The sequence below is a fragment of the Geotrypetes seraphini genome, chromosome 6 (genome assembly GCF_902459505.1).
Source record: "Geotrypetes seraphini chromosome 6, aGeoSer1.1, whole genome shotgun sequence".
In the NCBI taxonomy this organism is placed as follows: Eukaryota; Metazoa; Chordata; class Amphibia; order Gymnophiona; family Dermophiidae; genus Geotrypetes; species Geotrypetes seraphini.
The window spans coordinates 131,511,685-131,534,244 of NC_047089.1; the positions used below are offsets into that span (position 1 = coordinate 131,511,685).

Consider the following 22,560-nt stretch of genomic DNA (forward strand, 5'->3'; position numbering starts at 1 on the left):
TGGAGACAGAAAATACTTGAGAGCTGCAGTGCCAAAGAATGCTTATAGTCACAGATCAGTTCTGTGTTTTCTATCTCCACCTGCTGGTCAATGGACACAACAACACAAGTTCTGGAATATTGTGAAGTGACACTATGGAAAGAGCAGATACACAAGGAAAGGGGGGGAGGGGATTGGGACTTATATATCACCTTTTTGTAGTTATACAACCACACTCAGTAGTTTATATACAGGTACTTCAAGCATTTTCCCTATCCTAGTGGGCTCACAAAACCTGGAGCAGTTGTAGATTAAGTGGCTTGCCCAGGGTCACAGGAGCAGGGGATCTGAATCCAACACCTCAGGGTGCTGACAAGGACTTTCCAAGTACTTTTGGAGTTCAGACTAGGGCTGCATTTTGACTAAAATTTGTAATGATTAAAACCCCTTCCCTCTAGCAACCCTTTCTCCCATGGATCCAGAACCTCTCTTTCCCCCAGCACTCCCCTATCACAGGTCCAGTATCTTTCTCCATTCCCTCCAGCCCCAAGTTCCATGGCCTAGTGCTTCCACCTTACATTATCGGGCTGCCTGGCAGTGATTTAAAGAGGCCTGCTCTGGGGTCTTCCCTCGCATAAGCAGCAAGACAATTATTGGACCCACAGGACAGGGGTAGAAGCAGAGAGAAAGAGGTGCCAGACCGCAGGCGGGGAAAGGGAACAAGGGATACTATATCGTGGGTGGCTGGGTTGAACCATTTCTGGGTGGGCCTCGGGCAAAAGTGGAGAGGGGGGCTTGGGCCCTCCCGCTGCAAAGCTCCTGGGTCACTCATTACCAGCGGCAGACAGTAACATGGGCAGCAGCAGCAAAGGTGGCAGCACATGCTCCTCAGTGGCAAGCATAGTGGCATATGCGGTCCCAGCTGCCTACTCAATAGCAGCCACTGGCTCCCTTGCAACATCTGGGCAAACAACCATTCCTGAAGTCTCTTGTAGATGACTCTGCACTTGGAACACAGGCTGGAGTCACAGCAACTAGTATTATTAGAGAGGAGGAAAATGAATGATATGACATGTGTAGGCAGGGGAATGCTGTAATTAACCTCAATTTATTTTTTTATCACAATTAGTAAATAGCACATTAATCATGATATTAAATGTGATTAATAAGCAGTCTTAGTTCAGACAGCTATTCTATTGCAGCTCTGTCAAAAAGACATCACCCTCCTGTGTGGCAGATTCATCTTGCTCGTCTGAAAAGCACCACCACTTACCATTAGATTTTGTTTTGGAAAGGCTGATATTTTGCTGTTCAAAGAAACCTGAGAAACATGCAGGAGGAAAAGAATTTAGTCAAAGTCATACCTGGGGATCATCATCTTCCAAATCACTAAAGTCTGTTTGTGTTTTCAGCAATAACTGCATCACTTCAGAAGCATCCTGCATGAACTGTAATTAAAAGCCTATTAAACAAGGAGAATAAAAATTCCAACCAAATAGTACAATACATCAAAATTTAAGTTAATTTTGCTGATTTGAATGCACAGCAATGCCTGAGCCTGCAAAGCCGATAAACTACTTTGAGTTTTTCAAAAGTCATCTTACGTATTTGAGACTACATTACACAGTATGCAAGTGCTCGGAAGAAAAAGTACAACAGGAGTATTACACTATGAATTTTCATCATTTATCACTTGTCACACCATCAAAGATTAGTATTCCTATGACTATCAAAAAACATGACTTTTGATGTTATGTATTTAGCTTTGCATATAAATATTAGATGCCATTTCGCAAATGGAATGATTTGTTATTCAGTAGCTTTGGAATGAGCTAGTGTCACAAAAAAGTCTGATTAAATCTGTAGCATAACTTGCACCTCAGTGTACTTCAGATAATATAACTTGCTCTACATATATAGGTTGATCTCAAACTGCCTCTCCTAAATAGATCTGATTCTGGTTATGGAGCCCTTCTACATAAGCCCTCCACCCCCAGCCCAAGTTGGATGCATCTGTTAACACCTTGTGAGGCAGAGGATTTTGAATGAAGATCCATCAGCCAAATTGCTGTGGATTAACCATCAAGTCAGAGTTCTTGAGGGAAGGAGTGACATTAAAGCAAAGTTAGCTAGGGATTCCCATATATATGAAGATGTCCTTCTTGACCTCAGAAATCCTCACAATGGTTTCCTCTTGCTAAATAAAATCAAGTTTGTAAGAAAGCAGAGTATGGATGTTGAACACGGGGAAAACTCAGAATGCTACTCTGATAATGGCCACTACTCTAATGGCCGCTGGATTAGGAGAGCTGTTGTGCTCATAATATTGTTGCCGCACTAGCCCCATCCTGAAGAAGAATCGGTGCAACAACATGGCACTCAAAGCTAAGTTCAAGAATTTAAGAATGAATGAAATGAAACTAAATATGAATTGAATTTGAAATAATAATTGCACTCTATGATTGAGGAAAAGGGATCAATAATATTTTGAGAATCAAAGATTGAAGAATTATTTATTCAATTATTTATTTATAGAAAAATATAAAAAAAAGTAATCAAAATAGTTATGAGTTATACCAGGTGAGATCAGTGATGACTGCTGCTACACTGATTATATCTGTATCACAGTAGCGTTCTGAGTTTTCCCTGTATTCAACATCCATACTCTGTTTTCTTACAAACTTAATTTTATATAGCAAGAGGAAACCATTGTGAGGATATTAAGTGCTTGCTATATTGCCTATTTTTAAACCGAGTGACCTAAGAGACAGCAATGTTACTCATTGGTAGAAGGTGTTACCTGAGGACATATTTACACATATGGGTATCATCATTTGATAGAGCCAGGCACAGGAAAATCCCCAGCTTCTTTTCTGGAAGCTTTTGGGAGTCTTATATGTGTGCATACCTTGCCACTTGCCATGATTATGCAGGACCAGCCAGTCTATTAAAATTTACAGTTTATTACAACTTGATATACCACTAGTCTGATATGAAATATGAAGGTTTACATAAAAAATAAAGTATTCTTTTAAAGCAGAGTGGCACATTAATGGTTACCGTGGTAATTCCTGCGGTAACGGGAAAAGAGTTGCTGATTTTGCCTGGTATTACTGTGATAATGGTAGACCATTCAATGGTAGTGCTGTAGGAACAGGAACTGCTGCCAGAGTAATACCACAGCAATTGGGACCCAGAGAACCATCCCTAAGCCTACCTTTTAATGTCCCTAATAGTCTAGAGACTTATTCCATTTCCCTGCTCTGCCTACCATCTGACCCTCTGTCCCTCCTCTCCCCTGCCATCCATCTCTGTCTCCCGCATAAACTCTTCCCCCTGGTGGTGCAACTCTGACACCAACCCAATCCTTCCATGCATTACCTTATCATCCCTGGTGTCATAGTGGCTTCTTCAAGGGAAGGAAAGAACCCAACTCTTTCCTGTCCCTGCTAGAGCCACCACCGAGGATGACACATGAAGTCTCAACAGCAATTTTGGAAATCTTGAGACCAGCAGCGGCTCTAGAAGCAGCAATGGCAAGAAAGAGTTGGGCGCTTTCCTGCTCCAAAGAAGCCACTAGACCACCAGGGATGATAAAGTAGGGCACGGTGTGTGTGTTTTGAGTCGGTATCTGGGTTGCACCATATGGGGAGGGGTAGGCAGGAGGTGAGAAACAGATGGCAGGAGAGGTGAGGATGTGGCCCTTTGGCTCAAATAAATGATGGTATGGCAAGCCACCCTAAGATGGAAAAAGGTATTTGTTTGATATATGCAAGCATAAACAAAAAACAGACCCCAGTTGGATATAGATTTTTCTACATACTTTCCATATGGCTTTGGGTAAAGTAGATAAGAGATAAAATTGATAGATAGGGCAATGCCCAATTTAAAGCATATGAAAATTAGGTGCTTCTCTGGGAAAGAGATACAGAAAATTGAATATAGGATACAGTTAAGAGCCAGAAAAACTAGGAATAAAAAGTAAGAAAATCATGGAATAATATACAGTCAAACCTCGGTTTGCAAGTAATGCGGTTTGCGAGCAAAACATTCTCGCAAATCTTGTCTTGCAAACTGAGCATTATCTCGATTTGCAAGACCCCCCCCCCCCGAGAACTGGCATCGCTTCCTCCCCCCCCCCGCTCGCCCCTCCCCCGAACAGCATTCATCCTTACCCCCCCCCATCTGGCACCGGCACGCAGCCCACAGGATGTGCCGGTGCAAGAAGTTCTGCCACTTGCCTGGGCCTTGAGCATCTGTTCTTTGATCAAATGGATTGCTTACCCCTCCCTATTTGTGAGCCATGGAGACAGCTGCTTTTCACTGTCCTTTGTTTAAACCTCTCCTCTGTGTTTTTACATAATCATCAAGTTTCAAGTTATTTAAAATTTGATATAAATGCTTATCGGTTATCTAAGCAATATATAAAAAAAGGGCAAATTAACAGACATGAACAAATACAACCAAACAAACACTAAACGTACTTCACAATCAGGAAAAAAAGGGAAAGAACTACAATAAAATATAATACAGAAGAACATGTAAGGGAAAAACAAATGGGAAAGGATACTGATTGAAACTAGAGAATGACATGGTGACTGTTACCCCCGGGTAACCTGCCGAAACGGTGATGGGGGAAAAGTGCTCACTGCGGATACGGAGACAAGGCCATCCAAAACCCCGTGGAGTGGTGAATGGCCTTGTTCCCGCAGTTAAGGGAGGGAACACATGCGTCTCCCTTTCTCCTTCCTACCTACCCAAATCTATCTATCTATCTCCCTCCTTCCCCTTTACCTTCGAGGCACGTTTTGAGTAACTTCTTCACAGAGCCATCGGAGCCTGCAAGCAGTAGCATGAATGTGTGAGCGTAAGCTTCTACTCTTACACAACTTCCGGATGCATCAGAAGAGAAGCTTCTGCCCACACACGCACGCACGCTACTGCTTGCAGGCTCCGATGGCTTTGAAGAAGTTACTCAAAATGTGCCATGAAGGTAAAGGGGAAGGAGGGAGATAGATAGATGGATTTGGGTAGGTAGGAAGGGGGCCTTGCAAGGGGTGCCAAAAGGCGATGAGGTGGTGAGAGGGAAAGGTGGTGGAGGAAAGGAACAAACGCTGAAAGGAAATGGGGAACAGATAGTGGGGAGAAGACGCTGCAAGGAAAAGGGGAAGACAGAGTCGGGAGAAGACGCTGCAAGGAAAAGGGGAAGACAGAGTCGGGAGAAGACGCTGCAAGGAAAAGGGGAAGAGAGTCGGGAGAAGACGCTGAAGGGAAATGGGAAACAGAGAGTGGGGAGAAGACGCTGAAGGGAAATGGGGAAGAGAGATTGGAAGACGACGCTGAAGGGAAATGGGGAAGAGAGAGTGGGGAGAAGACGCTGTAGGGAAATGGGGAAGAGAGAGTGGGGAGAAGACGCTGAAGGGAAATGGGGAAGAGAGAGTGGGGAGAAGACGCTGAAGGGAAATGGGGAAGAGAGAGTGGGGAGAAGACGCTGAAGGGAAATGGGGAAGAGAGAGTGGGGAGAAGACGCTGAAGGGAAATGGGGAAGAGAGAGTGGGGAGAAGACGCTGAAGGGAAATGGGGAAGAGAGAGTGGGGAGAAGACGCTGAAGGGAAATGGGGAAGAGAGAGTGGGGAGAAGACGCTGAAGGGAAATGGGGAAGAGAGAGTGGGGAGAAGACGCTGAAGGGAAATGGGGAAGAGAGAGTGGGGAGAAGACGCTGAAGGGAAATGGGGAAGAGAGAGTGGGGAGAAGACGCTGAAGGGAAATGGGGAAGAGAGAGTGAGGAGAAGACGCTGAAGGGAAATGGGGAAGAGAGAGTGGGGAGAAGAAGCTGAAGGGAAATGGGGAAGACAATCCCAGGCCAACGGAGACTGCTATGCCAAGGGAGATGAGATTTGGCTCCCAAGTTTCAGTCTATGTGCCTCTGAAACACACACTTGGCTTTTCTCCGTGTCGAATTAGACACCCAGGTATTCCAGGGTCTGGACAGGCCCATAGCCGGCTCTTCAAGTTGACGATCCAGCCTAGACCTTGTACAGTCATCAAGACAGTCTGACTCACAGCCCTATTCACAGACCAATGCTGGAAAGATGTGCCACAGCAACTATCAGGGTAGCTGGGAATCAGAGAGGACCTCTGCCACCAGGAAAGTTGTCTCTTCTGTCACTTCAGCCACAAGTCAGGCCACAGTCAGACTGAACCTCAATCTCTGTGACAAGGATCCAAATGCCACGTGGAGTGGGGAGGAAAAAGCAGTCGACACCATGTGCCCTCCGAAGAAACGCTATTGGTGCCCCTACAGCCTACACTAGCACTCCTGATCAAGTCAGAGAGTAAGCAAACAGAATGGGAAAACCTGAGCTCCACAGTTCAAGCAAGCTGGCTGAGCAGGTCCCTGCAGGATCCACCGGTCAGCTGCAGACTGCAGGATAGGTAGTTACTGGAGCTGAACAGAAGCACGAAGACCAAGCAAAAACCACAAAAAAATATGTGAAAAAACAAAAAAGGAGACTGAGCAGATCAAAGATGCTCCTACAGGCTCACTTGCAAAAGAAATAACTGACTGGGGTCAGCAGATAGCAGGGAGAAGGAGGAGGTGCTGAAAACAATGATCAGTGTTTCCAGCAATGGACTCAGGTAAGCAGATGAAAGACCCTTGATTCAGCATACCATACCTGTTGCACTGGAAGCATCAATTATGAGTACCTCTTTTCAATATCTTGCCACACCAAGTGCACCAATTAAAACTACTGGACGTCTACTAGAACATGTTGAGGAAAATAACTGAAACAAAATCAAACAGCTCAATGACTGAAAAAAATACACTTCTCCCTCCGTATTCACTGTGATAGGGGATTAGCAGAACCGCAAATACAGAAAAAGCGCAAATAACTTTTTCACATGTTATTCGCTGTTTTCTATTAAAAACCATTGTGAATATGGTGAAACTGCGAATAACATGGTGGGAGACCTGGTCTGTTCCTGAAGGAGAGGCAAAACACGGTGAAGAAAGTGTCGGGAATCGGCGATTTTCTCTGTAAACGCTTGGAATCAGCGATTTCTCTATGCAAACTGATGTAATTTTGGGGGAGGAGCCAGCAAGCTAAAAACCGTGAATAATCGAAACCGTGAATGCTAAAACCTCGAATACGGAGGGAGAAGTGTAAAGAAAAAAAAAGAGAATTCCTTACCAGAATGTTCATATGCCTAACAGAGCCAAGATCCGCAAAAAAAGAAAGGAAACTTGAAGAATCAAAAAGATTAAAGAAACTAAAAGGGAAAAAAGAGAAACACTGGTTCTATGCAGCACTCAAAAATAAGGCTGCAAAGTAGCAAGATGAAGGCAAAATGCCAAGGTGTAACCTGCAAGTCAAGAGCTCTGCGAAAAAGGAGAAATTAGGTTCTTACCTGCTAATTTTCTTTCTTTTAGACTCTCCAGACCCATACAGTTCACTGATGGGTAATAGCTCATCATGACCAGCAGGTGGAGACAAACAAAACTTTGCCTGTAATGCTAATAGCTGTGCTTTCCTCTAGTCTAACCAGTCTGCCGAATAGCCAAGCAGAACTAAGAAGTTCTAATTATAACAGTAACAACACTCCTCACAGGAGTAACAACTAATACAGAGCAATACAATTGGAAATTGCATAGAAGAAGCCCCTTCAGCAAAACGTACCCACAGCTCGCCAGCTGAGCCAAAGCCGCTGTTCTTTTGATCTCTCTGACTCTAGAAAAATACTAGAACCTGCAGAAAAAACACAGTTCATGCGAATCCCATAAGAACAATAGACAGAAAGCGTGGGGACTGTACCGGTCTGGAGAACCTAAAAGAAAGAAAATTAGCAGGCAAGAACCTAATTTCTCCTTCTATAGCAGCTCTCCAGACCGGTTCACTGATGGGATGAACCAAAGCAGTACCCATCATGGGTGGGACCCACGGAGGGCCGCCACCAGAACATGCTCACCGAACACCGCATCCCTACACACCTGGAATTCCACACAGTAGTGTCGCACAAAAGAATGCAGAGAAGACCAAACTGCGGCCTTACCGATATCCACTGGAAGGCACCAGAGAAGATTCAACCCAAGAAGCTGCCTGACCACGAGTGGAATGAGCCTTGAGAAAATCCAGAACAGGCTTCTTCTGAAGAAGATAGGCGGAAGCAATAGTCTCTTTGATCCAGCACGCAATGGTAGCCTTGGAAATGCCAACCCCCTTATGAAGGCCCGCTAAGAGGACAAAAAGATGATCCGACTTCCGGAATTCCTGGGTCCGCTGAACATAAGAGCAAAGGACCCGACAGACATCCAACTTGCGCAACTGTCTCTGTTCCGAAGAACCCTCCTAGCTACCCAAGACTGGGAGGACCACGGACTGGATGACATGAAAAGGCAAGACCACCTTCGGCAGAAAGGAACAGGCTGTAGCACCACCCACTCCCTAGAAAACTCCAGGAAGGGAGGCCTACAAGAGAAGCCTGCAGCTCATAAATGTGTCTTACAGAAGTAATGGCCACCAGGAAAACCGCCTTGAGAGTAAGGTCCTTCAACAAGCAGAAACCTAGGTGCTCAAAGGGATGACACACTAGCACGGACAGGACCAGATTGAGATCCCAGGCCGGAACTGAAGGCTGCAGTGAAGGCCGAAGCATTTTAGCCTCCCTCAAAAAGCGAACCACGTCCGGAAAAAAAAATTAAACGCTTACCCTGCAGCAAACCGCAAAATGCAGACAAAGCTGCAAGCTGAACCCGGAAAGAAGACCAGACTAGGCTCCTACCCAGGCCATCTTGCAAGAACTCCAAAAAGTGAGGCAAAGAGGCATGATAGGAAACCACTCCACGCGCAGCACACCACTCTTCAAAAATACGCCAAACCCGCACATAAGCTCAAGAAGTGGAAAGCCTCCGGGACCCCAAGAGAGTGGAGATCACTTTATCTGAATAATCTTTCTTACCTAGGTGTTCACTCTCAGCTAAGCCATAAGACAAAAGGGACCTGGATCGAACATTGGAATGGGGCACCGAATCAGAAGGTTGGACGAGAGGGGCAGTGGAAGAGGATCTGCCATGAGAAGATGAACCAGATCCATGTACCACAGGTGCTTGGGCCAGTCCATAGCCACTAGGACCACGTGGCCAGGGTGGCGAACAATACGAAGAGGGAACACACCACTGAGGAGACCTGAAGAATAAGCTCCTGGAGCTCTTCCTGCAGAAAGATGCATACCATCAACGTATCCTCACTAGCTGATGGAACCGAAAAACCACCACCAGCAGCATTCATCCCTCCGAGAGGATCTTAGAGGTCTCCCAAAGGGTCCAGGTCCACATTAAGAGAAAACTGCTCCCCATAGAAAAAATCATAGACCCTCGGCGGCTAGGACAAGAGTAGGAGACAGGGACAAAACCAGCACTGAAGGGGGCCGAACTGGAGTGGACGTAGAGGGAACCCCCCTCCCCCAAGACCCCCGGGGTGGAAGCAGGACCCCCAGCCACCTGAAGATAAGCCTTACATAAGGCAAAAACAAAATCAGGGGAAAAAACCCGTGGCGGCCCAATGGGACTCACTGCCAAAGCAGAGGACCCAGTAGAAGCCTGACACGTCTCTCTAATACAGGGGGAAGGTCACCTGAGGCTGCAGACAAAATGGAGGTGCTTCCCACCCAAATCAGAGCAAAGCCCACCGAAAAACATGCCCCAGAGGCCTGTAGCGGCCGAGAAGCCTGAACTGTCCCAGCTGCTAAAGCAGGCAAGCCAGCAGCAGTAGAAAGGGAGTTCCCAGTAGCATCAGCAATAAGGGAAACCTTATTTCTCTGACCACTAGCGGTTGGGGGAATCCCTGTGCGGGCGGCAAGGGAAACCCAGGCTTCCCTGCTATAAGCTGCCGGTGTCAGAGAAAGGGCGGGACCGCCGGAAGACGAAGCAGCGCAGACGCAGGGCTCACAGAATGGCCGGGACCGCCAAGAGGAAGCAGCAGGACACCGGTAGGAGCTTCTACATGATGAGGGGGGGGTCGGGAGGCTGTGGGGGTGCGAGCGGTCCTTCAGGGTGGGGGTATGGATGGGAGTGCATGCGAGCGGTCCTTCGGGGTGGGAGTGCATGCGAGCGGTTCTTCGGGGTGGGGGTGCGAGCGGTCCTGCGGGGGGGGGGGGGGTGAATCGGACGTCGGGGGGGGCATCAGGCTTTCAGGGTGGGGACAGGACTTCAAGGGGGAGAGGAGAGTCGGGGCGGGGGAAAGGAGAGTCGGGGTGGCCAGAGGAGAGTCGGGGCGGGCGAAAGGAGAGTCGGGCAGCGACGGGAGAGTCGGGGCAGCATGCGCGGTATACGGGTGCGCGCGGTATATAAAATTTTTTTTACATATATGTCGGTTTCCCGCACACTATACCCGTGAGCGCGTTTTACACGGGTGCGCGTTATCTTCGTGAAAATACAGTACTTCTTTCCCTGCCATGATGGTATTTTCTGCATTATATTGTAAATGCTTTCTGTCTTTATCTGTTTTTAAGTCCATTATTCTAATTTGTATTTTATCTGTATCCCATGTATTAGCTCACCTTGTTGTGAACCGCCTAAAACTTTTTCGGTATGGTGGTATATAAGAATAAAATTATTATTATTATTATTATTATTAAACAACTTCCAACAGGCCTATACAAACCATTTTCAGGAAGACTGGCACAGCTTACCACACCTGCTGAGAATGAGACCAGACTGGGTTGGTTAGACTAGAGCAGGAGTTTCAAAGTCGGTCCTCGAGGGCCACAATCCAGTTGGGTTTTCAGGATTTCCCCAATGAATACGCATGAGATCTATTTGCATGCACTGCTTTCATTGTATGCTAATAGATCTCATGCATATTCTTTGGGGAAATCCTGAAAACCTGACTGGATTGCGGCCCTCGAGGACCGACTTTGACACCCCTGGACTAGAGGGAAGCACACCTATTAGTATTACAGCCAAAATTTTATCTCATTCTCCACCTGCTGGTCATGATGAGCTATTACCCATCAGTTAACTGTACCGGTCTGAATAGATGCTAAATAAACATGCCTGTTTAGCCCTGTGGAACAAGATAAGCTGTTCCTAAATAGCCAGAGTGGGTGGTCAGGTATTCACATATGCATGATGAGACTCAAAATCTTTTAGAGATAGAGCTGGGGATTGTCCTGTGCCAGGCTCCATCGCATGACATCACCAATACATGTGAAAATGTCCAGCTTGCCATAGGAGAAAAATATCAGCTAGGCTCCCATTGGCCTGTGATCATTGGGAAATTAGATTCTACTGGGCTGGGCTCAAATAAAGGTGTGCCTTGGGTGTAACTATATAATCCTGAAGCCATATGGCCTAGCAATCTAAACATCTGCCAACATCTGTTGGTTCTGTCAATCTGATAGCTCCTAAGTAGTCAGAGATTCTGTCAGGGTGAAAAGCCTTAGCCCAAGCTAGATCTTGCAGGGCTCCTATGAATTCTAATTGCTGGGCTAGTTCAAAATGGGACCTGGGGTATTTGATAACAAGCTTAGTAGCTACAGCACCTAAATAGTTAAAAGCATACCTTTAAAATCCCTGGTGGTCCAGACTGCAGAATCTCGTGAGGTTGCCACGAGAAATCAAGGCAGTTATTCAGATAGTGGCTCTGCACAGGGCAGGAGCATAGGAAGATCACTCTCGCCCTGGTTTACTGCTGGAACACCTGGGCTTATGGCAGGCCCGGTGCACAGCCTGGCAGGGCAGGGGAGGGAGTGAGGACCGGGTACAAAGTCTGGCCGGGCAGGGCACTTGAATATAAGCCCCCTCCCCCTAAAAAAAAACAAACCAGTTTATAGAGTCAACCTTTTTTCTTCCCTTTTTGACAGAAAAAAGGTTACCTCAGTTTATATTCAGGTATATAGTGTAACCATATGCAATCCCAAATATTTGGGATTTATGAGTTTAGGTTGAACAGTTAAAAAAAAAAAAAAAAAAAGATGTACACAGAGAGAAAGCAAATACATAAGCGATTTTTCCCTTACGGAAAAAGTGTTAAAGTCCTATCTCAAATAGTTAAATCATATTACTCAAGAATACAAAATATAACAAACCTTATCTTTTCCAACAGCAAGGCCAATCAGGCTGATGCACTCAATGGTCTTCCCTCTTAGGAGCCGCAGCTCTTTCTGCACTGCATTCTCCACAATATGTTTCAGGGAAGGCATGAAGAGGTCATAGTAGGGGACAAATTTTTCCTCAGCAGTGTCCGCAACAGAGGCAATTGATGTAACAACTTGCTCCAAAACCAGTTTTGTGCCTTTCTGTATTAGCTATTAGGATTTGAAAAAAAACAAAACCACAAAAAAAGCTTGAATCCACATTAAAAAATGTAATTGTTATTCACTATCAGAATAAATTTTCAGAATGTTTAGATGTCTAATTTGGTCCCTTTAAAAACTGAGGATGAGCACTTAACTGAGAGCCTAAAAAGCAGATATGACCAAGTGCCACCTAGAACAGGTCCCTAACTCGAGTAACCAAACCCAAGTGCTGAGCACCTGTAATCTGACTATCTAGATCTTTCTGTCTGTGGTATTTAAAATTTAAGTTAACAGACCTTTCATAACCCCCCTTCTCCCCATGCTGACATTCCAAAGAGGATAACTTTATAATATATCACCTACTTGGGTGCCATCTGATAGAAACACACGGGCACTTATATGTCTTTATACAATACTATTGCAAGTGTCAGAAATCGAGAGACGGTGTAAATGTTTATGTATAATATTTGCAAGTTTAAACCTTAGTTAATTTCCTTTTCTCAAATTCTGCTAGACCATCCCAGATAAATAAGTTTATGTCACTTTGCCAGTAGATGGAAGCAAAGAAAGCTTTGCAATACACAGAAGAATGCAAGAGAAACACAAAAAAGAATACCAGATAACATTCAAAGAAAAGAGTGAAATGCAAATAAAAAAGCACAGGCAGAAAAAAATGGCTAGAGATACTAAGAGGTGACAAGAATTTTCAGGTATACTGGGGAAGAGAGGAAGACTAGAAATGGAAAGATGCAGAGAACTACACTGAACATATGAATAGCCATACTAGTCAGGCCAATGGTCCATCTAGCTCAATATCCTGGTTCCAACAGTGGCCAATCCAAGCCATAAGTACCTGGCAGAAAAATGCTTCCATAGCTTTTCAGTGATTTTGGTTACTCTGGCATGTTAGTTGGACTGAATGACCCCTGATGCAGGTGTTCCTCAGACGCCAAAACACAGTACTGTGTTGGGTCCACAGCTTCTGCTTGTGTCCTTTTATGAAATAAACAAGTTGGTTTGACTTCAGTGTTCTTCAGTGGAGTGCTCATTGTCCGTTCCCACTTCCTTTTGTACAGAAAAACAGTAGCAACATTCCATGCTACCAATCCCAGGGCAAGCATTGGCTCCCCCCATGTCTTGTCTCACTAGCAGACTAAGAATTTTTCCCTCTAGGACCTTGTTCAAACCTTTTTTAAAACTCAGTTAGGCTAACTGCTGTAAACTGGTGGCAACAAGAGAAATAGGAAAACATCAGGTATGCTAGACAAATACTATAGGTAGGTAAATAACATTACACAAAATTTAAAGCTAATTGACATGAAATTGTACTATTTTTTTCATTAGTGCTTTTTAAAATTATGACATCTCCAAAATCAATATACCCACCGACCAATATCCTTACTTAACTTGAGACGCAAAATTCTGGAAAATCTTTTGGCAGTTTAGTTAAATAGTGTGTTGGGCCGACTGATCAATGAGGACTAGTGGAGTTTATTCCTAAGCAACAGGTAGGAGACAATCAGGAAAATTTTTTGTCTTGATGTGGGCATCTAAGGTACATAACACCCTTTGTTTCTTTCAATTGATGCAGAAAAGACCTTTGACCAGGTGGTTTGGACCTTCATATTTAAAAGTTTAGATAATATTGGATTTGGTCAGGGCTTCTTCGGCAGGATATCGAAATTGTACAATCAACTTAGCATGTGTGTCAAAATGAACAGTGGTATTCTGGTTTTTGGACTGGGGAGGGAGACCAGAGATGTCCACTCTCATTCTTGCTATTTACTCTCTCAGTAGAAACTCTTGGTAGAGAGGATTCAGAGTAGCCTGGGTATCGAGGCGATTGAAGTAGAGAAGATGGATAACTATATTGCTTTGTTTGCAGGCGATATCTTACTTACAATGGGTAGACCCCATATTTCACTTGCACTGTTATTGATGGGGAAATTATCTAGATTTACAGAGAATATGGCCTAATTAGAGATTTAGAAAATATGGCTGGATTTACAGCAGGATAAGGAAGAGCTTTTCTTTTATATGAGCTCAATGTAGAATTCAATATTTAGAGGTTTGGCTCACTTCAGATTTCTACCAATTGTACCACCTGAACTATATGCATTTGGTGGAGCATGTGTACAGATAAGTGAAACCCAATCCAAATCTCCAGTTATCCTGATTGGATAGAATAGCTAGTATGAAGATGGTTCTGTTACCCTAAGGAAAAATTAGGTTTTACCTGCTAATTTTATTTCCTGTGGGCCCTCCACACCAGTCAAAATGCTTGGGTTATGCATGCCTACCAGCAAATAGAGAGACTGAGAACACCTGACCCAGACTTATAGAACCCTGTGAAGTTCCAGTTAGCATTTCTATAACAAAGCAGATGATGTAGGGCCATCCAAGACTGTACTTGTATTAGCAAATTCATGTTTCTCTGTGTTTGTTACTGGTTTTCTTTATTCATAAAGCATTTTTTTGAACCATCACAGCAGCCAAAAAGAGAATAAATTAATCAGAACCTTAGACCATAGCCTTCAAACATGTCAAAACTGCCAAACTTAAAGGAAAAAAACAACTGCCTCAAAATGTTATACATAGTAACATAGCAAATGATGGCAGATAAAGATCCGAATGGTCCATTCAGTCTGCCTAACCGTACCCTCTCCTTAAATTACTGATTTAAGTTGTCCTTTTCTTAGATATTTCTGGGCCAGAAACTCAGAGCTCTGCTAGTACTGTGCTTAGGTTCCATCTACTAAAGTCTCTGTCAAAGCTTATTCCAGCCCATCTAAACCATCATCCCAGCCGTCAAAATCCTCCCTAGCCTATCCTCAACCGAATGGCCATATTAGGGGCACAGACCGTGTAAGTCTGCCCAGTACTGGCCTTAGTTCTTCAATATAAGGGCAGGAGAGGGGTGTTCCCAGCCTTTGAACCATGATCCGAGAACTTCACTTTCTAATGGGTCTTCTCTCCTGTCCGATGCCTGGGACACAACTTGCTGACAATCCAGCGCATGGTGCCCATGCGCCATCTCCCAGTCTCTCTACTGATCCCTTGAAGCAGAAAGCTGGTCGGATTGAGTGACAGCTCTTCAGACCCCCTCGGTAGACAGAAATCAGCACGTACGCACCGCCAAAACTTGCAGGGAGAAAGGGAAGTCGCAGACTCGTGCTGCCCATGCTCACTGGACGGCTTGAGGATTACGCAAACCAATAGGCGCTCGCATTGGAGCTCAGGCAGAAGTGATAGGAGCCCGTTCCCCCCTCTTGAGAAGCCCGAGGGAGTTAGCAGAGGAGTTCCGCAGGGCTGAAACCTTCACCCCACTTCCTCACAGTCGTATTCCAGGTAAGATAGGACCAGCGTTTCTCTCTGAAATACCGCATAAACACCAGATGTTACATATGGGTACATAAACAGGACTTAATTTGTGGGGAAGAATCCCAGTGCAGTTCTACCTATAGGATCCAGCCTCCAAATACTGAGAAAGCTCCTTCCCCTTTGCATCATGTTTTGACATCCCTAATTATTTTGAAAAATGTTGTAGACTATTATCCTATCGCTCCTTTTTTCCAGAGTGACTTCAGGGCTAGAGTAGCAGGGGTGTTGCTCATTGGGTGGGCCTGACCCTAAAATGAGTGTAAAAACTGATAGAAAATAATGGAATGAGAGGATTAAAGTAGGGCTACAAGTTAATAGCAGTTAACTCTGCAATTGATTAATAACTTTTTCATATTGAGATTAATAAATCACATTGCAGCATCTGTTCTCTTTCACTCCCAATCCCTATCCTCCACATGATCCATAAGAACATAAGAATTGCCATATTGGGACAGACCAAAGGTCCATCAAGCCCAGAATCCTGTTTCCAACAGTGGCCAACCCAGGTCCCAAGTAGTAAAACAGATTTTATTCAGCATTCCCCTCACCGGCGTACCAAGGGCAGGAGGGGCAGACCGCCCCAGGTGCAAGCATGAGGCGGGTGTTCCCGGCCTTGAAGTCATGATCTGGGAACTTCCCCTTCTCACGGCCCTTCTCTCCTGTCCTGTCTGATGTCCCTTTACCTTCTGTCAAGCTGAAAACACTGCCGGCCTCGGTAGTGATTCAATTACATTGCCCGCAGGATTAACCAATAGGCCCAGTAGGCACGTGCCTAGGGTCCGAAATGGTCAGGGGGGCCCGATGAAGGAGGGCATCAACATTGTTTTTTCCAAATGGCGATGGGCCCCTCCAGCATCGATCGGCAATGCAGGCCTCCACCCCGATCGGCAACGCACCACCTCCCAATCGACAGAAAGTAAAACATGCAAGCAACGTGGGTAAGAAAGGTAACGGGAACTTTAATTTTGCAAGCGGTGCTACTTGCCCAAAGCTTCCCTCTGATGCAGCTTCCTGTTTCCGCCTGAGCGCATAGTGGGGTGGGGTGGGGCAGGGGGCCCAGTGTACTTGTTTACCTAGGGGCCCTCGACAAATTAATCTTGCCCTGGCTCCCCCTCCTGCTTTTCGTGTCTGATGATGCAACTTCCTGTTTCTGCCTGGGTGGACCATGGCAAACAGAAAGCAGGAAGGGGAGCCGTGGGCAACGTCACTGAATCACTGCCGAGACCTGTAGTGTTTTCAGCTTGATGGAAGGTAAAGAGACATCGGACCGGACAGGAAAGAAGTGAGAACATGCTGGGCCTGTACTAAGTGGGTTAAAAAAAAAAAAAAGTACAATGTAGGGCTGGGGGGGGGGGGAATTAATTACAAAGTTCTAGATTGGGCATGGGGGATGGGGAGAGCTTATTGGGGGGGGAGGGGGATAGAGAAATCCTGGACCGAGGAGATGGAGAGGGAAAATAGAAAGATGCCAGACCTCTGGGACAGGAAAGGGGAGGACAGAGATGCCAGACCATGGTAGACAATAGGAGGAAAGAGAAGGAGAGAAGAGGAGATAAACCACAAAAAGGGAGAAAAGGAAGGAGAGAGATGGACAACAAAGGTAGGAAAAATGATTTTATTTTCAACTTAGTGATCAAAATGTGTCAGTTTTGAGAATTTATATCTTCTGTCTATATTTTGGGTGATGGGACAATCGCGCGCCAGACACCAGCGTGCCGACAATTTGGCGCAAGACACAAGCGCGCCATGGAAAAGCTTAGTTTTAAAGATCTCCAACGGGTGGTGTAGGGAGGAACCCGCCCACTTTACTACATAGTGTTCACGCTGCCAAAAAAAATCAGAAAAAGTTCCATTTTCTCTATAATGGAGGGTTCCAACCCCCCAAACCTCCCCCCAACAGCAGCGCGAACACTATGCAGTAAAGTGGGGGGAGGGTTCCCCACTCACGCACCGCTTCGGAGCTCTTTAAAACTAAGTTTTTCCACAGTGCGCTGGTGTCTTGCGCCGAATTGTCAGTGTTCGATTGTCGGCGCGCGACTGACTATAAACCATATTTTGCACTATATTTGTCTATTTTTCTATGGTTACTGAGGTGACATTGCATATTTTAAAGTCATCTGCCTTGACATCTTTGAAAAAACCCTGAAACTCAAATGATAATTAACATTTTCTCTGCGTAGTGTGCTTTGTGGTGTTTTTTTTTTTAAATGTTATGTTTACCATTATAAATTAATAATATATTGTGTGTACATGAAAAATGAATGGAAGAAATTGGGGGCAGGGCTGGGAGGGCTAAGGCAGGATTGGGGGGGGGGGCTAGGGTGGGAATGGGGACAGGACTGAAAATTAATAGATGTCCCATTTTGCTGGAAAAAATAAATGGTCACGTTAGGTATAGTATTAGTTAGGCCTATTTTTAATAGTAACTCTCAAGCAACCAGAAATTACATTTATCTATCAATCCCCATGGTTGCCGGTTAACTGAGAATCTACTGTACACAATATCAATCAGCTCACTTTTATCCATATGTTCAATCACCCCTTCAAAGAAATGCAGTAGACTGGTGAAGCAAGATTTCCCTTAACTAAATCCATATATCGCCATAAGAACAGCCTTACTGGGTCAGATCAATGGTCCATCAAGCCCAGTAGCCCATTCTCAGGGTGGCCAATCTAGGTCACTAGTACCTGGCCAAACTCAAGGAATAGCAATATTTCATGCTACCGATACAGGGCAAGCAGTGGTTTCCCCCATGTCTTTCTCAATAACAGACTATGGACTTTTCCCCCAGGAATTTGTCCAAACCTTTCTTAAAACCAGCTACGCTATCCGCTCTTACCACATCCTCTGGCAAGGCATTCTAGAGCTTAACTATTCTCTGAGTGAAAAAAATTTTCTCCTATTGGTTTTAAAAGTATTTCCCTGTAACTTTATCGAGTGTCCCCTAGTCTTTGTAATTTTTGACCAAGTGAAAAATCGATCCACTTGTACCCGTTCTACTTCACTCAGGATTTTGTAGACTTCAATCATATCTCCCCTCAGCCGTCTCTTTTCCAAGCTGAAGAGCCCTAATCGTTTTAGTCTTTCCTCATACGAGAGGAGTTCCATCCCCTTTACCATCTTGCTCGCTCTTCTTTGTACCTTTTCTAGCACCACTATATCTTTCTTGAGATAAGGAAACCAGAACTGAATGCAATACTCCAGATGAGGTCGCACCATGGAGCGATACAGGGACATTATAACATTCTTAGTCTTGTTAACCATCTCATTTTAAATAATTCCTAGTATCCTCTTTGCTTTTTTGGCCGCTGCCGCACATTGGATGGAAGGTTTTATCGTATTGTCTACGACGACACACAGATCCTTTTTTTGGGCGCTAATCCCTAAGGTAGACCCTAGCATCCCGTAACTGAGATTCAGGTTATTCTTCCCAATGTGCATCACTTTGCATTTGTCCACATTAAATTTCATCTGCTATTTGGATGCCTGATCTTCCAATTTCCTAAGGTCCGCCTGCACTTTTTCACAAAACGTGAATCACAGTGCATGGGATATAAGTTAATGTGAACATCTACACAAAAGCCTGAAACACAGCCAGAAAGTCTAGCAATGATGGCAAAAAACAGATTCTCAAGAAATGATTGAATGCGTCATACAGAGTGTAGAAGGTATTTCCGTACTCATCTGCCTCCACAAGTATCACTGCCAGTTTAGATTGAGCTCAGGGAAGCAGAAGGGATGACTTCATATGTTAAGATAATTGCAGCAGTTATTCCTGCTACTGATATATAATATTATCACATCACATGAACACCACTGTACCTCCTGCAGTTTTACCACCATAATGGAATGGAGATGTTTAACCAAATTATCCAGGTACGGGATGAGAAGAGATTTGGGACAGTCTTCAGTAAAGTTGATGAGTGCAGCAGCTGCATGAGCTTGGACCCGTGGATTGGCCTGGTCCTCCATGGTCTGCAAAAGTGCTCCAATGACCTGTGAAACAGAATGAGCAAACAATAAAGCTAAGTCCTAATGCAAAGTATAATGTTCCTCATATCACTCATAACTAGTAGTTTGTTACTTGCCTTCTCGTGAAATTTCTTTTGAAATCCTGGAGCAAAATCAGTAGCCATTTGCCCAATGGCATTGCAGGCTGCATATCTCACTCTTGAATGCTGAAAGACCAAATTTTGTGATGTTCAGATTATTTACGGTTAAAACAGGTTTTAAAGAACCAAGTATTTAAAGTAAAACCAAACAAAGGAGACCAAATAAACTTACAGGATCTTGAAGGAAAAGTAGGACAAAGTTCACTATCTCATTTAGAATCCCTTCCATTTGCTGATGGCAGCCTTCTCCAATGGCAGACAAGGCCATTAGGCCAGCATATCTATACTTCCACTCAGCTGTAAAGCATAATGAAAATGGTAGGCAGCCAGCAGATACCACATTAAAGATTGCAAACAATCCAAAGTAAGTGGGGTAGGGCAGCATTTCTCAACTTGATCCTGGAGTACTCCCTTGGCAGTAAGGTTTTCAGGATATCCACAATGAATGTGCATGAAAGAAATTTGCAAATAATGGGGGCAGTGTATGCAAATCAAGTTTATGCATATTCACTGTAGATATCCTGAAAATCTGACTGCCAAGGAGGTACTCCAGGACCAAGTTGAGAAACACTGGGGTACAGTACCTACATAAACTTTTATCTAATATGGAAGAGGTGGTGTTCTAGTTTACATGGAATATTTACTTTATCATTCAAAAGTATGAATAGTTATTTACAAATCAATGTTTCATATATTCTGTGTATTATTTTAGTTGCCATTATAACTGAATGAAATCGCAGAACAAGTTAACAAAATGTTCCTTGAAAAAATATCCTAAAAAAATCCTTATTAAAACAAAAAGTTTCACAGGGAGTTAAAGGAGCCTATTTTTTGGTATATGCACATTTGTATATCTACAGTACTGAGTGAAAAGCAGAGGAGTAACCAAAATACAAGGCACACAAGGAACAATAATACCGTGTTTCAGTGTACCCACTTGTATTATGGGTCAATCAGTGAGTTAGTTGATAAACTAATAAAACCATCCAACCATCCAAAAAAGCACACAGGGCCTCCAAGTTCAGACAATCAAACTTAGATTAATTGATGTACCTGACCTAGGCTGTGTTTCAGCATACCCTCCTGCTTCATGGGTCAGTTAGTGAGTTGGTTGATAAACCAATAAAACCATCCAACATGAGAACTTACCAATAAATATCCAACAAAACTTACCAATATTGTGAATTCAAATGGAAATCATGAAAATATGTGGTGCATCTGTAGTCCCTCAGTGTACGTGTTGCACCAAAACTGAGATCGTGCACATGGTAGCATGCATGCATGTATGTGATCTTAGTTTTGGTGTGGAGTGGACACTGAGGCCCGGATTCTGTATAGGACGCCGGTCTGGGTGCTCTATACAGAATTGGGACTACACCTGCCCAAAGTTAACCCGATTCTGTTGCAGACGCCAGTTACAGAATCGGGTTTAACATGCCCAACCCCCCTCCCCGGACCTAACGGCCCCCCCGAAGATCGCCGGCAGGGGGGTGCCCAACTCCTCCTACCGGACCCCCCCAAAGCCCCCCCCTAAGATTGCCGGCAGGAAGGTGCTCAACCATTCCTGCTGACATAACCTGCCCCCCCCCCGGACGATCGCTGGCAGGAAGGTACTCAGCCCTTCCTGCCGACAAAACCCGCCCCCCCAAAGATCGCGGCAGGAAGGTACCCAACTCCTCCTGCTGACCCCCCCCCAACAATCGCGGCAAAAGGGTACCCAACCCCTCCTGCCAGCCCCCCCTAAGATCGCTGGCAGGAGGGTGCCCAACTCCTCCTGACGGCCCCCCCTCTAAGATCGCCAGGAGGAGGATGCCCAACCCCTCCTGCCGGACCCCCCCCAACGAACCCCTCATAGTCTTACTTTCCAAGTTGGACTGGACGGCTCCTCACACCTCCGGACAGCAGGCCTGCCTCTGTCCAAATGAGGCAGGCCTGCCCCGCCCCTGCCTAACCCACAGGATCCTAGTGCCTGATTGGCCCAAGCGCATAAGGCCCCTCCTATAGCAGGAGGGGCCTTAGGTGCCTGGACCAATGAGGCCCTAGGATCCTGTGGGTTGGGCAGGGGAGAGGCGGGCCCGCCTCATTTGGACGGAGGCGGGCCTGTTGGCTGGACGTGCGAGGAGCCGTCCAGTCCAACTTGGAAAGTAAGACTAAGGGGAGGTGGTTTCCGGGGTGGGAGGGTTCGTTGGGAGGAGTAGGGCACCCTCCTGCCGGCGATCTAATGGGGAGCTGTTGGGGGGGGGTGGCAGGAGGGGTTGGGCAGCCGCCTGCTGGCGATCTTAGGGGGGCCGGCAGGAGGGGTTGGGTTTCCTCCTGCTGCAATTGTCAGGAGGGCCATTGGGTGGGTCGGCAGGAGGAGTTGGGTACCCTCCTGCCGCGATTGTCGGGAGGGCCATTGGGGGGGTCGGCAGGAGGGGTTGGGTACCCTCCTGCCGCGCTCTTCAGGAGGGCCGTTGGGGGGGTCAGCAGGAGGGGTTGGGCACCCTCCAGCCGCGATCGCTGGGGGGAGGGGAGACTTGCAGCAGTAGCCGCGACCACTATACTAATCACGGCAGGGAGATCCTTGCTGAGATTAGGTACAGTGGCTGCCTCTACTTACCATGTAGGCCAGCATTTTGCTATCCTACATTGTAAGCATCTCCCGTTCTGCTAGGCAGACACGTAGGGCCGCCTAGGTTCGCTTGAGGCTACCACCTAGCCTTAGGTGAGCTTAGGCGGGCTTGCGAGCCTCTCTAGGCTCCCTGGAGGCGCCTTCAATATAGGCGGCCTGCCTAGGGAGCATTTTTTTTT

The 22,560-nt window shown here is 45.6% G+C and overlaps 1 protein-coding gene across 1 annotated transcript in view; it reads right to left on the bottom strand.

Moving 5' to 3' along the window:
• IPO5 (importin 5) overlaps nucleotides 1-22,560 on the bottom strand; it is a 387,223-nt gene that overhangs the window by 171,646 nt on the left and 193,017 nt on the right. The window contains exons 11-15 of the mRNA XM_033948411.1: nucleotides 19,943-20,067; nucleotides 19,747-19,836; nucleotides 19,481-19,654; nucleotides 12,067-12,285; nucleotides 1,344-1,427 (exon numbers count right to left, since the gene is read on the bottom strand). Of these exons, the coding sequence (XP_033804302.1) occupies nucleotides 1,344-1,427; nucleotides 12,067-12,285; nucleotides 19,481-19,654; nucleotides 19,747-19,836; nucleotides 19,943-20,067 (692 nt within the window). The remainder of the gene's footprint in view (nucleotides 1-1,343; nucleotides 1,428-12,066; nucleotides 12,286-19,480; nucleotides 19,655-19,746; nucleotides 19,837-19,942; nucleotides 20,068-22,560) is intronic.